This window comes from Hemiscyllium ocellatum, chromosome 9 (assembly GCF_020745735.1).
Source record: "Hemiscyllium ocellatum isolate sHemOce1 chromosome 9, sHemOce1.pat.X.cur, whole genome shotgun sequence".
Lineage (NCBI taxonomy): Eukaryota > Metazoa > Chordata > Chondrichthyes > Orectolobiformes > Hemiscylliidae > Hemiscyllium > Hemiscyllium ocellatum.
Window position 1 is genome coordinate 73,703,461 of NC_083409.1, and position 15,157 is coordinate 73,718,617.

At 38.6% G+C, this 15,157-nt stretch overlaps 2 protein-coding genes across 7 annotated transcripts in view; one reads left to right on the plus strand and one right to left on the minus strand.

The window, feature by feature from the left end:
* tut4 (terminal uridylyl transferase 4) overlaps positions 1-13,459 on the minus strand; it is a 103,990-nt gene extending 90,531 nt beyond the window's left edge. Inside the window, exons 1-5 of one of the 5 annotated variants that reach the window (XM_060830468.1) lie at positions 13,086-13,459; positions 6,072-6,239; positions 5,757-5,910; positions 3,115-3,877; positions 2,934-2,954 (exon numbers count right to left, since the gene is read on the minus strand). In XM_060830468.1, the coding sequence (XP_060686451.1) occupies positions 2,934-2,954; positions 3,115-3,742 (649 nt within the window). In that variant the 5' untranslated portion in view covers positions 3,743-3,877; positions 5,757-5,910; positions 6,072-6,239; positions 13,086-13,459. Of the gene's footprint in view, positions 1-2,933; positions 2,955-3,114; positions 3,878-5,756; positions 5,911-6,071; positions 6,240-10,150; positions 10,173-13,085 lie in introns of those variants that run through there. The other 4 variants (XM_060830464.1, XM_060830465.1, XM_060830466.1 and 1 more) reach the window with 4 other exon arrangements.
* Positions 13,270-15,157, plus strand: part of gpx7 (glutathione peroxidase 7) — a 29,107-nt gene continuing 27,219 nt past the window's right edge. Inside the window, exon 1 of one of the 2 annotated variants that reach the window (XM_060830472.1) lies at positions 13,270-13,403. In XM_060830472.1, the coding sequence (XP_060686455.1) occupies positions 13,341-13,403 (63 nt within the window). In that variant the 5' untranslated portion in view covers positions 13,270-13,340. Of the gene's footprint in view, positions 13,408-15,157 lie in introns of both variants that reach the window. The other variant, XM_060830470.1, reaches the window with a different exon arrangement.

Below are 15,157 nucleotides of genomic sequence, written 5' to 3' on the forward strand. Positions count from 1 at the left end.
GTAGTGTATTGGCATGGATAGAGAATGACCTCATGAACAGGAAACTGTGAGTGGGGACAAGGGGATCTTTTTCAGATTGGTAACTGTAACCAGTGGGATTCCACAAGGATCAGTGCTGGGACCACAACTGTTTACAGTATATGAGTGAGGGAACGAATATATAGTAGCCAAATTTACAGATGACACAAAAATAAGAGAACAGACAGGTTGTGAGATGGATATAAACAATTTAAAGAGTCATTGATAGGCTACATAAATGGGCAAAAAGTTGGCAAATGGGGTACAATGACCTCGGTGGTGGGCAAGTTGTTGGAGGGAATCCTAAGGGACAGGGTGTACATGTATCTGGAAAGGCAAGGACTGATTAGGGATAGTCAACATGGCTTTGTGCATGGGAAATCATGTCTCACAAACTTGATTGAGTTTTCTGAAGAAGTAATGAAGAGGATTGATGAGGACACAATGGTGGACATGATCTATATGGACTTCAGTAAGGCATTCGACAAGGTTCCCCATGGGAGACTGGTTAGCAAGGTTAGATCTCATGGAATAAGGTGGAACTGGCAATTTGGATATAGAACTGGCTCAAAAGGTAGAAGACTAAGGAGGTGGTGGAGGGTTATTTTTCAGGCTGGAGGCCTGTGACCAGTGGAATTCCACAAAGATCAGTACTGGCTCCTCTACTTTTTGTCATTTCTATAAATGGTTTGGGTGTGAGCGTAAGAGGTATAGTTAGTAATTTGCAGGTGACACTAAATTAGAGATGTAGTTGACAACGAAGAAGGTCCCCTCAGATTACAATGGGATCTTGACCAGAAGGGCCAATGGGATGAGAAGTGGCAGATGGAATCTAATTTATATAAATGCGAGGTGCTGCATTTTGGGAAAGCAAATCTTAGCAGGACTTATGCACTTAATGGTAAGGTTCGAGGGGGGTGTTGCTGAACAAAGAGACCTTGGAGTGCAGGTTCATAGCTCATTGAAAGTGGAGTCGCAGGTAGATAGGATAGTGAAGAAGGCATTTGGTATGCTTTCCTTTATTGGTCAGAGTATTGAGTACAGGAGTTGGGAGGTCATATTGCGGCTGTACAGGACATTGGTTAGGCCATTGTTGGAATATTGTGTGCAATTCTGGTCTCCTTCCTATCGGAAAGATGCTGTGAAACTTGAAGGGTTCAGAAAAGATTTACAAGGATGTTGCCAGGATTGGAGGATTTGAACTGTAGGGAGAGGTTGAATAGGTTAGGACTATTTTTCCTGGTGCATCGGAGGCTGAGGGGTGACCTTATAGAGCTTTACTAAATTATGAGGGGTATGAATAGGATAAATAGACAAAGTCTTTTCCCTGGGGTGGGAGAGTCCAGAACTAGAGGGCATAGGCTTAGGGTGAGGGGAAAGATACAAAAGAGACCTAAGGAGCAATGTTTTCACGCAGAGGACTTGTATGGAATGAGGTACCAGAGGAAGTGGTGGAGGCTGATACAATTGCAACATTTAAAAGACATTTGGATGGGTATATGAATTGGAGGGATAAAGGCCAGGTGCTGGCAGGTGGGACTAGATTGGTTTGGCATATCTGGTCAGCATAGATAAGTTGGATCAAAAGCTCTGTTTCTGTACTGTATTCTATGACTCTAAAAGCCCTTCATCAGGAAATGCCCTTTGTGATGAAGGGCTTTTGCCGAACCGTTGATTTTCCTGCTCCTCGGGTGCTGCCTGACCTGCTGTGCTTTTCCAGCACCACCTTAATCTTAATTTCATTTTAAAGCAGCCCCCTTTCTATAGTCATCTAGAGCAGTGTTGTTTGGAGCATTTGGTATTTTTCTTTTCTTCCCTTAACAAAACCTGTTCATTCCTTGATATCCACAGTTCTTGGAAACTGCTGATCCTACTGTTCACCTTTATCGGAACAACTTGTCGCTGCATTCCCAGTTTTACCCTTCTGATCATCTCCCAAAGCTCTGATATGGATTTCCTGCAAGTAGTTGCTCCCAGTCCACTTTGACCAATTCTATCTCATCTTATGAAAAATTGGAGTAAAGGGACTGTAGGATTTAGAGCCAAGGACTGTGAAGGCACAATAATATAGTTCCAAGTCAGGATGAAGTGCGGCTTGCAGCAGAACATGCACGTGATGGCATTCCCATGCATCTGCTGCCCTTGCCCTTCTAGGGTGGTACAGGTCATGAGTTTGTTGAAGGAAGGTTGGCGAATCGCTGCAGTGTATCTAGTAGATGGTGCACACTGCTGCCAATGTGCTCTGTCAGGTCTATTGGTATATAGCTACAATAAGTGATTGGACATTCTTCTCTTTCTGCTGAAATTTGTGTTCAATGTGATTGATACACTTGCTCAAGAATGGAATACTTTGTTACTTTGGGCACCTAATGTCAGCAAAAAGCATTCCTAAGTCTGGAACAGAGCATTTTGAAGTAGAGTAAAGCTTCCTCAACATTGTCTTAATAGTCTATCTTTTTCTGAAGCTCAAAGGAACACCTGATTTCTATTTTCCATGAAAGCCTTTCTTGTGACCTCTTCTCTCAAATTTGTGGGAAACTAAGGGCTCACAACCATTAGAAATTCGGTTCAGACAGCTCATATAGGATGTTTGCAGTCAGAGACAAAATCTTTTGCACTTTTCAATTTTTTAAGAATTCAAACCCATGTCTAAAAAATGAAAGGACGGAGGGGTAACGAATGCGCTTTTCAGTTTCCAACATCTGAACAGGACTTTGAAAAAAAAAACAGGAAGAGATTTCGAATTTCTAGCATCCACAGTATTTTGCTTAGCTCTGAACGGGACTCTAATTATTGAGCTCAGTCTAAGGAACAGATGATTGCATATTAACATCAAATATATAACCACTGTTTATAAGCAATAATGCAAGTGAGTGATTAGATCATTTGCCCAGTGAATGAAGTATTTCACTTACATATTTGTATCGTATATGTACCTGCAGAAACAAAATGTCACAGAAAACTATTGTGATTTCAGAAGAATTGTAACTGGAATATTTTCATAATAGACAGTTTATGATGCCTTCAATCATGGTCTAAATTTGTAAATAATTACATGTTTTGATTGAAATATAATCCTGTAATAATCCACCTTACCAAAAACCTCTGGATTTCTTTCCACTTCTTTCACATCCTGCACGTTCTTCCCAGGCTTACTGTGGTCATCACTATTTGTAGGCACAGAAGACTTACTTGGTTGTGCTGCAGGCACCAATTTCATCGGTTCCTTTGGTTTCACAGGTAAACAATCTTTTTCACTCACAGCCTTTGTGCCACTGCTAGTATGAGAGTTTGCAAATTTCCCAAGAACTTGCTGCTGTGTCTTAACTTGCTTGTGTTTTATTTTCTCAACTGAGATTATTCCACTCGATGCCCGGCTTCCTTGGCTGTGACCTTGATCGCGTGTATTTCGTGCTCCTGAATTCCTTGAGCTAGCTATACAGTTTAACATGTCTTGCTTGCTATTCCTGCCCAATTTCACATCTGCAGTTTTTTCACTGTTCTTTCTTTCTATTAGTTCTTCATTCCATTTTGATTTTTTGTTGTTCCAGTTTGAAACAGTTTTGCTACTGTCTCGAGAGATTCCCTCAATTAGACTTTTCGAAGCTTTTTGTTCAATGTCATTCTGTACAGTAACTTTCAAGTCCTTACCTTCTCCACAGACAAGGCGAGGTGATTTCCCAGATTTATGCACTTCATCTTTAATGTTTTTAGTTTCTTCCATTGTTCTAGTATTCTTTCTTTGTCAACAGCCAACCTGCTCTCCCCTTTCTTAAAATCAAAATCTTGTCATCAGTCACTTAATTACTTATTAATGCAGTTCAATAACACAGGGGAACAAACAGCTTTTGTTGAATTCCTGTTAAAAACGTAAGCAATACTGATTAAGTATTATTGTAATTACAGATACTTGCATAGATGCACTCTTAACCTAATCAATCCAGTCAGAAAACAATGAATTACACTGGCAATAAGGATTGATCAATTGTATTTAAATAGAATAGTATAAATTGTGGCATTTTGTTTGCAGTTGATATAGCTATTGGCAATAGATCAGTTATTTCCAAGTCACAAAAAGGTCAAAAAGATCTTTTTTCAAAAATTTAGACAAGTGCACTTAACAGAGGGGTGACTGAAAATCATCAAAATGGCAATGTTAAAGAGCATCATTAAACCAAAATTAAAATAAAAATGTTCAGAAACAAATTTTAAATTCTTATCAAAAACTTAGTTCTGATTATTTTCAAAGAACATCCCATAATAAGATCTCAATGTCAGGTTTTCACCTGAAATCAGAACCTTGTTAATTAGGATGTTGTAAGGAGTACAAATAAACTCTCCATTTTTGTTGCATTTGTTCTCTATTAGCAGCTACTGTCATGAAACAATAACTTCAATTACTCCAAGATTACTGAAAGTAAAGCATAAAAGCCTTCTTCTTAAAGCCACTGCAGCATTCATAAGATTGCTGAGCAATATTACTGCCAGGTTATTACAATGTATTTGAGGAAATAAAGTAAAATATTCAAGCATCAACATGTGCAGCACTGTGGAGAGATAGCATATCTATTTGTTCTAATAATTACTAATTGGTTAGCTTTTATAGCTAAAGGAATAGAATATAAAGGTAAGGAAGTATTTGCATTTATATAAGGCATTGGTGAGACTGCAACTGGAGTATTGTGCACAGTTTTGATCCCCTTATTTGAGGAAAGATGTAATGGCATTGGAGACAGTTCAGAGGAGATTCAGTAGATTGATTCTAGAGATGGCGAGTGATCAAATTGAGGTCTTCAAAATGACAGAAGGTGTGGATAAAATACACATGGAACGGATACTTCCTCTTTGTGGGGCATTCTAGGACGAGAGGTCATAGTCTTAGGATAAGGCGTATCAAATTTCAAACAGAGTTGAGTAGAAACTACTTCTCCTAAAACATTGTGAATCTGTGGAATTTGCTATCCCAAAGTGTGGTGGATGTTGGGACAGTGAGGAAATTTAAGGAGCAGTTAGAAGATTTTTAATTGGTAATGGGTTGAAGGGATATAGAGAGAAGGAAAAAGAACGGGGGTAAGGAGCATATCAACCCTGATCGAATGGCAGAGCAGACTCGATGGGCCAAATGGCCTAATTCTGCTCCTATATCTTATGAACTAACAAATATCCTCAGACGGAGGATTTGAAAAAAATCAGAAAATTTATTTCTGTTATTATGCATCAGCCAGCAGTCAATTCATTGTAGTTTCAGCAGAAGCTAGGGAAAAGGTCACTTTTAAACATACTCTGCAAAGTGAAGTGGGAAGGAGAGGCACCCAAACACAACCAGGAATTAGAACCTATTAATTAGTAAACTAGATTACTTAATTTACAACAGTGAGTGAACTTGTATCTTGTCAATCTAATCAAATTTATCCGAAATGATATAATATTGAAGTTGCTGAACGATAATTGATATCAATAATTTTATTTTGCAGCTCATCTAGTTCATTCAACACCAGACTTGAGTAACAATAGCATAACCTGATTTTCTGTTATCAAATAATTAAAACAGTAACAATTAAACTAAAATGAGAATTTACTAGTACTGTGACAACCAAGTATGTGGGAGTCAGAACATAATGTTTAATATTATGAAATGAAAAACAATTATCAATATTTGCTACTACATCTGAAACAGATTAACAAAACGTAGAGCTTAGAAACTGGCTAAATTTTTACTGTACAACAATAATACTTACCAGTCTATACTAAACTTGACTCCAATGCATTTGAAGCAGCCAATCTATTGTACCGTAGCTCCTCCCAGCAACTTTTCTGGGCTCAAGGTCAATATAATAATAATTCATTGTGATTATAGAGCCACAGAGTCAGACAGACTTCGAAATGCCACCACTAGAACAAAATGGAGAGAAATGCTAAAGTATCTGTGGACATTAATGATTGAGCAAGTTTCATATTTGAAGGTTAGCAATACTTTTAACATTTGATTCATGTTAAATTATTCTTCATTAAGACAGTTTAAATTCAGTTCTGATCCAACCAGTCCAACTTACTGCCACAGTTTCTTCAATCACAGATTTAGGAAATTCTAAACTGAAATTTCAATTTCTGGCACTGAATCCTTTTTATTCCTAAATATTTCCTCATGCCTGATTTCTACAAGATCCTACAGCAATCTCATCTCGAAGAAAACGAGTTGCAGGTATTGGTAGCATTTGTCACTGTAAAAACAAAACACAGACCAGTAAATAGGGTCAGACTATAATCATTTGTAATGCAAAGCTCCCTGCCCAAATACAAAATTATGACACAGGCTGACTATTCCTTACAGCATACTTGAGATTTGGAGATTACCCTTTAACCATAAGACTCTAGCTTCCACTCCATTATGTGCTAGAGTGGTAGTACAATGAACCTTTTACTTAAGTTATTAAAAATTAAATTGCGAACAAATTCCTCGCTCAAGATCATGGTTAACTCTGTCTTCAGGGATTGCTGCATAGCTCAAACTCAGTTCAACTTCTCCACAGATCAAAAATTAATCTTTTGTGACATTAATGAATTAAGTCAAATGGATTGAAGGACACTTGTCACATTTCAATAGAAAACAAATGGAATACTTTTAAAAGAATTACTGGCATGTAAGGCATAAATACCCAAGATAAACAACCTCATACTATAAAAGGGCAGTCAGAAGAGTCAAAATATATCTAGCAAAAAGCACATCTGTAGGGGCAAAATATAAAAGGATGAAATACTTTTAATAGTAGAAGATCAAGACAATATTAGAAATGAAGTAAATGCCTTAAAAATGACAACATGCATAAAACAATAAATATTATAAATATCCTTAGAGAATTCACAAGGAAATAGAAAGACGACATGCGCTCCCTCAAAATTCAGGATCACTATCAATGAAGGTGAATTCTAACACAAGCAGAGATGTTCTTTAAATAAATTCTATTGGCTCGAAGATATTTATTGCACAGTGTTAGTAGAGGTGTTGATAACCATCATGGAACAGTCAATGGACTGGGCATATGCCACTGGATTGAAAACTTTCAGACATGATACCCACACTCAACATTGTTGACAAACAGACAAAAACAATTAAAATAGTTTTGTTGTTGATGTAGGTGTCACGAGCAAGGCAGGCATTTGTGCCCACCCTAATTGATTATCAGTAGTAAATCTAAAAATTATCAAGTTTTGGATCTATAAATAGCGTTGTATATGGCTTAAGTTAAGAAGATCCTAACTGACAAATTGCATCAATGTTTTTGAAGAAGTGACAATATGACAATTCATTCCTAAAACATGCAAAGTTCCATTCTAAAGAATACCAATCAACTCCAAAGTGCGGGGATTGAGTAAGAAATAACTGGTTAAATGATATAATTAAATATTCCAAAGAGCCTGGATATGAAATAATATATGCAAAGTGCTTTTTTTAAAAAGAGGCATCCAAGACTGGTTCCTGGGCCAGCGTGCTTTAAGCTCAACAAATGTGAAGGGCTTGGATGGACAGATATTTATTAAATGCATACAAGAAAATTTTTGGATTGAGTATGTGGATGTACCTACTAAAGAAGGTGCAAAACTTGACCTATCCTTGGGAAATAAGGCAGAGCAGGTGACTGAAGTGTTAGTGGTGGAGAACTTTGGCACCAATGACCATAATTCTACTAGTTTTAAAATAGTGATGGTAAAGGATTGACTGAATCTAAAAGTTAAAGTTCTACATTGGAGGAAGGCAATTTTGACAGTATTACGCAAAACCTTTCAATAGTTGGTTTGGGGCAGATATTCGCAGGTAAAGGGATAGCTAGAAAATGGGAAGCATTCAACAATGAGATAACGAGAATCCAGAGACAGTATGTTCCTGTTAGGGTGAAGGGCAAGGCTGCTAGTGTAGGGTACGCTGGACAACTGGAGAAACTGAAGTTTTGGTCAAGAAAAGAAGGAAGCATATGTCAGGTATAGACAGCAGGAATCAAGTGAACCCGTTGAAGAGGATAAAGTCAGTCGGGGTAGAGTTAAGAGGAAAATTAGGAGGGCGAAAAGAGGACATGAGATAGCTTTGACAAGTAACGTTAAGGAGAAAACAAAGGGATTCTACAAAATGTGCAGGAGATATGGGACATACTAAATGAGTATTTTGCATCAGTGTTAACTGTGGAGCAGGATATGGAAGATAGAGAACATGAGGAAATAAACATCTTGAAAAATGTCCATACTAAAGAGGAGGTGGTGCTGGATGTCTTAAAATGCATAAAGGTGGATAAATCCCCAGGACCTGGTCAGAAGTACCCTAGAACTGTGTGGGAAGTGAGAGAAGAGATTGCTGAGCCCCTTGCTGAGATATTTTTTATCATCAATAGCCAGAGGTGCTGGAAGACTGCAGGTTGGCTAATGAGGTGCCACTATTTAAAAAAGGTGGTTCAAAAGAAAGCCAGGGAACTACAGACCGGTGAGCCTGACATTGGTGGTGGACAAATTGTCGGAGGGAATCCTGAGGTACAGGATTTACATATATTTGGAAAGGCAAGGACTGATTAGGGATAGTCAATATGATTTTGTTCATGGGAAATCATGTCTCACTAACTTGTTTGAGTTTCTGAAGAAGTAGCAAAGAGGTTCTGGATGTAGGTTTGCTCGCTGAGTGGGAAGGTTTGTTTCCAGATGTCTTGTCACCATACTAGGTAACATCTTCAGTGAGCCTACAAATAAAGCACTGGTTATGTAGCTCGCTCTCTATTTATATGTTTGGGTTTCTTGGGTTTGTGATGTCATTTCCTGCAGCGACATCATTTCCTATGGTGACATCATTTCCGGTTCTTTTTTCTCAATGGATGGTAAATGGGATCCGAGTCAATGTGTTTGTTGATATAGTTTTGATTGGAATGCCATACTTCCAGGAACTCTCATGCGTGTCTCTGTTTGGTTGGTCTTAGAATGCAAGGTCCTAGGTTAAGCCAAACAGAGACACACACACAAGAATTCCTAGAAGCGTGGCATTCCAACTGGAATTCTACCAACAAGCACGTTGACTTTGATTCCATTTACCACTCACTGAGAAAAGAACCGGAAATGATGTTACCATACGAAATGATATAATCACAGGAAATGACATCACCAATTCAAGGAAACCCAAACATACAAATAGAAAATGGGCTACACTACCAGTGCTTCATTCGGAGGCTCACTGAAGATGTTACCTAGTAGGATGACAAAATGTCTGAAAACAAACCTTCCCACTCAGTGAGCAAATCTACATCCAGAACCTCTTTGTTACTTCTTCAGAAAACTTAATCAAGTTAGTGAGACATGATTTCCCATGAACAAAATGAAATTGACTATTAAGTGGAACACGAAATTTTTCGCTCAGAGTAACCAGGAAAAAGCAATAACAACATAGTTGGGTTCAATCCAAGATCAGAAAGAATAATATTGAATCAAAGATGAGGGTGAAGGACTGGAAGGTAGCAGAATTGAACAGGACGGATTCTGCCAGCATTAATTGGGTGCAAAATGAGCACATGGCAGATTAGCAACAGGAACTTTTCAAACATAAGAATCAATATTCGTATATAGGAGCAGGTTGAAAATTTTGTTCATTTCAGTAAAGCATATGAAGTGTATATACATTTAGACTGCAGTCCTATCTTTCACTGCCTGGCTTCCTAAGTCATAACAGTAGAAAGGTAGAAAATGAGATTATAAGGGCTTTGTTAAGGGCAAACTATATTTAACAAATGAGCAATTTATTTTAAAGCACTGACTGAAATAACAGCAAAAAGCAATACAAAAGATTTACTTTGTCTAGATTTTTTGAGTTAGACAACTGTGAGTTCAACCCACATTTTCCAATTTTGTGACATAATTTAGATGGACAACTTAATTGCAGTACTGAGGGAAAACTGAAGTGCCAGAGAATTTTTATCACATTTATTGTTCGAATATTACTCATATAGAATGAATGTCTTGGGGTCAGTAGGTTCAGTTCACTGCTTAGCAGCGCTCTGAAAGCTAGTGCTTCCAAATAAACCTGTTGGACTATTAACTTGGTGTTGCGTGATTCTTAATTTTGTACACCCCAACCCAACACCGGCACCTCCAAATTATCCCTTACCTAAAGTGTGATGACCCTCAAGTTAATCCACGAGTCATCACTCTTTAATGAGAGAGCAATCTTCTGGCCCTATGGGAATATGGTGACTTTACAAGTCGTTCTTCAGTAACGATCAAACACTAAAGTACAATTCAGAAAGTAGGGTTCAAGATTAGCAAAAATTATCTTGAATTGTTGAACTAACTCAATGGGACTTAGGCCTACTCCTCCTATTTCACTGTCCTTCTAATGCAAAAGTAATTGAGAAGCAACCAAGCATGAGGCATCCAGCCATTCAGCCTCCACCTCTGATGCATAGCAGCAACAGAATGCACTGTAGAAATTTACCAAGTTCTTTAGGTAGAATCCTCCAAATCCATGACCACTACTATCTTTGAGGAATGGGCAGTAAATACACCCTAAGTTTTCTTCCAAACCACTGTGCATACTGACTTGGATTCATATCATCATTCCCTAATTGAAGCTGAGACAAAATCCTAGAACTCCTTCCTTAACAGAACTGCAGGTGCACCACCCCAAGGACTGCAGTGGTTCAAGACAACTCACCATCACCTCCTCAAGGGCATCTAGGAATGTGCAATAAATGCTGATTCAGCCAGCAAAGCACATATCCTATGAATAACCAAAACGTAGTTGATGATCTATTTGATCAGAGAAGATACGGGTAACTATGCAAAGCTATCCCTCACTCTTTATCCTGACAGTGAAAGAAAAATTTTTAAACGTTAGGAATGGTTGACCTACTGGCATCTCAAATAGCCAAGTTGTTAGTGATCAAACAAATGAGAATAAATGGTGCTTGGTGTGTGATGCAGGGATACCAAAGTGTGGGTTCAATTCCCGTACTGGTTAAGGCTACAAAGAAGGGTCCTCCTTCTCAACATCTCCCTTGCTTAAGGTGTGGTGATCCTCAAGTAAACCACTACTCATCACTCTTCAACACGAGAGCAACACCATAGCCCTCTGGTAACTTGATAAGTCACTTCACAGCAACAGTCAAATACTAGAGTACAAATCAGAAAGTGGGATGGTACAATGATTAATACTGCTGCCGCACAGCACCAGGGGCCAGTGTTCGATTCCACTCTTGGGCAACAATGGGTGTGGAATTTGCAATTTTTGCCATGTTTGCATGGGTTTCTTCTGGATGCTCCGGTTTCTCCCAGAGTCCAAATATAGGCAGGTGAGGCAGCATGGCCAGGCTAAATTGCTCATGGTGTTCAGGGAAGTGCAGGCTAGGTGGATTAGGCATGGAAAATGCAGGGTTATAGGTTAGGGTGGTAAGATGCCTTTCAGAAGGTTGGAGTGAACTTGATAGGTCAAATTGCCTACTTCCATATTGTAGTGATTTTATGATTAATTCTGCATGATTTAGTCACAAAATCTATTCACCAATTTTCATCTGCTTCCTAATGGTGTGGAGGATCTTTATTTTAGAAGATTGGTAACCACAGGAATGGAGTATGCATGCAATGTCACTGATGTAATATGCATAGTAACATATAGTTAAGATTCATCAGATTAGTGTCCAGTGATATCATGTATGACATTAACAACTTGCAACTAAAAACTGAGATAAAAACCTTTGTAGTATTTGAATATTCATTTCATTTACCATATGCATGATTTCCAAGTGATGCTAAGCTGTCAAGGGAAGACCTGCCTTTGATCCTTGTATATGAATGACAAAACAAATAAAAAATATTTCAGTGATAAGGAAACATTGGAAATTAGAGGCGCTAATGACTTAGGTGTTCACTTTAGATTGCTCAACAAGTACAGTTCAGTCAGTTCAATGCTTTTTCTTTCTGTACATTCATTTCAACTAAATGTCATGGTTGCAATGTATTCATCTAATTGTTATAAATTACATAATGATTAAAACTCCACAAGGAGTTCTCTCTTCCTGACACCAAAGATGATTTTTAAAAAATGTACAGTTATAAGTCTTCCCTTTACAGCATCAACTTTCCAGCACATAAGTAACTATGCTTTTCATTTTTGATTGATATTCATTTTAAAAGGAGCAGAACTCAATAATACATATAAACAAACCATGATTACAGAATTGATTTTTGCAGAGGAAAGTTAGGTATTCTAACCAATGATGCCAGAAACATAGCGGTGTTGCTCTGCCAATGGAAGAAGAAAGTGAGTGAGGTAACAACTTTCTAAAATAAAACTCTAAAACAAGTATCTAGGTGAAATACAATTTTCATTGTTGATGTCGAGGCAGCAAGTACAATATTGCAAATTTTATTAAATGCACAACATATTGATGCACATCATTTACAACTTATTCCAGTGAATTCGGGAGACTTCAGCATCATCCATTTTCAATCCAGGGTAAATATGATATACAAGTGATCTCCAGAGTTACTTAAGAAAACTCATGTTCAATTTTGCTTGTTTTCAACACGTTCACTTTGGCTTTTCTGGTTTAAATGGTTTTCAATTTTGGCCAGATTTGTGCATAAAATAAAAACCAATGTGAACTTAAGGAGAAAATTAACTGTGCATAAAATTAAATATTTATTTTCTCCACGTAAACAAACAGTCACACACCTACACACAGCAGCAGGATTAATGATATCATACGGGTAGGAACAGATCAGAACAACTGGCCAAAGTGCACCCTCTAGCCCGATAACACTTGTGGCTCTCTGAGAAGGTTAAGACACTCTTGAATCTTTGAGACAAGCGATTGGGTTAAATGTATAGGTCTTCCCCAGATGCGTTTTTAGTAAATAACCTGTGCCCCTTCCCTCCCTCCCCCCGGCGCTTTAAACCTGTCACTGGCCTAAAAGACAAGAGCAATCCGAAAGCGCCGAAATTCCTGCCCACAAGTGCAAACCGGATTTACTCGGTGACTTTCTATATCTATATTTCACAATAATTTATGATCACTTCCCACACTTAAGTCTCATACCCTTACCGGTAGGGTCGACCAGCGCTCCCCAACGCGTCCCACCATTTATTTATTCGGCTAAATCCTACCGATCTTCAGCAGGCCATCCACAAAACAAAACTAACAGTACGCAGGCGCGACGACGCCTTCCTGTGGCGTCACAGATAGAAACACCAACTTCCGCCCGTAGAAAACTACAAGTCCCGTGAGGCTTCGCGGCGTATAGGCTGAAGTGCAGTGTCAATGACGCCATTCCCAAACGGCGGTGTTACAGCATTTTAGATGCCCGAGAGGGAGTTGACGCGAGTTCAGGCTTTCGGTATCCTCGTTGGTGACCATTATATGGCAGGTGATCAGTTCTGGATTGTCCTTGCCGCTGCTAAGTGATCATGTTTGGACAGACTAACGGTATAGGCGCTTAGATGTATAAGAAATGGCCGTTCCGGTGAGGTATTTTGACAGTCAGTTATCTCAGTTGGCGAGAGGCTCGCTTGTAATACAGAGTGATGTCAAAGCGTTGGTTTAATTTCTGTACCTCCTCGTCTAAGACGCGGCGATCCTCCAGCGTAGTCACCAGCAGTTGTTTTCTCTCTGAGAGCAGAGCTTCATGGAGTATGGCGACTTAAACTTTTGATTCTGGCCCAGCTTTTGCTGTGGTACTGGTATCCATGCTGGGAGACTTCTGCCAAGAAAAAATATAAACAATTGTCCATTAGGGTTTGTTATTATTTAACTTTAAAACTTTTTTTATAAGGAAAAAAATTTAAAATAAAGATTATGCTCAAACATAACCTACATACAGTCAGTTGCACAAGACAATTACCTGGGAGCAGTAATATCTTTTTCAGGATTTGGAGATGCCGGTGTTGGACTGGGGTGTACAAAGATAAAAGTCACAACACCAGGTTCTCGTCCAACAAGTTTAATCGGAAGCAACACTAGCTTTCAGAGTGACGCTTGATGAAGGAGCGTCGATCTGAAAGCTAATGTGCTTCCAATTAAACCTGTTTGGACTATAACCTGGTGGTGTGACTTTTATCTTTTTCAGGACTTGGTGATCTGAAGATCATGCCAGAGTCATTCATTTTATGAAAAGAAATTCATTTGCTGTCATTCAAGTTTTGAAGGTGAAACTAGCAATGTAACTAAGGAACCACAGAATTGAGTACATCTGGGTTTTCCTGAGGTATTCAGTAAGTCATAGATTTTTTTTAAACACAAAATTAGGAATGATGTTGCCTGGAATGAAGAATAGGTTGTACGAGGATCGATTGAGAGTGCTAGGCCTTAAGGGGACATAAATTTAAGGTGAAGGGTGGAAGGTATGCGGGGGATGTCAGGGGTAGGTTCTTTACCCAGAGAGTGGTGGGGGCATGGCATGTGCTGCCTGTGGGAGTGGCAGAGTCAGAATCATTAGTGATCTTTAAGTGGCAATTGGATAGGTGCTTAAGCTAGGACAAATGTTCGGCTTGACATTGTGGGCCGAAGGACCTATCCTGTGCTGTATTGTTCTATGTTCTATATGATTTGGGTTTATAAGAATTTAGCAACTTGAGTAGCTATTCATCCCTGTTACCTTATGGCTGATCTGTGGCCTAGCTCAATATACCTGCTTTTGGCCCAAATCCCTAATACATTTGCAAAACAAAAGTTTGTCTTTTTCAGATTTTAAAATTAACTGATCCTGTTTTACAACTACCACTTGAAGAGTTGCAAATATCTACCACCCTTTTGTAGTAAATCATGAAGTTGCAGTTGAGATAGGTGGTTAATCCTTACCTTTTTAATAGCAATGGATTCTCAAAGGGTTGAATGGCAGACTCCTCCTAATGTTTCTTATATTCTTATTCTTTTTTCATTAGTACTAAATTAAAGTTCTTGATTAACAGCATTTGTGGACACTCCTTACATCAAGGTCTGCACTGGTTCAAAAAGATCCACACCAACTTCCCATGACCACTAGATATGTGCACTCAATGCTGCCTTTCCCACATTATTGATGTGCCTTGCTGAAATAAATAAATCATCAGAACCTCTATGCTTTATTTTCCCCCTTTTTTTTTAGTTTGATAGCATTTGTTGTCTTATAATAAAGTAAA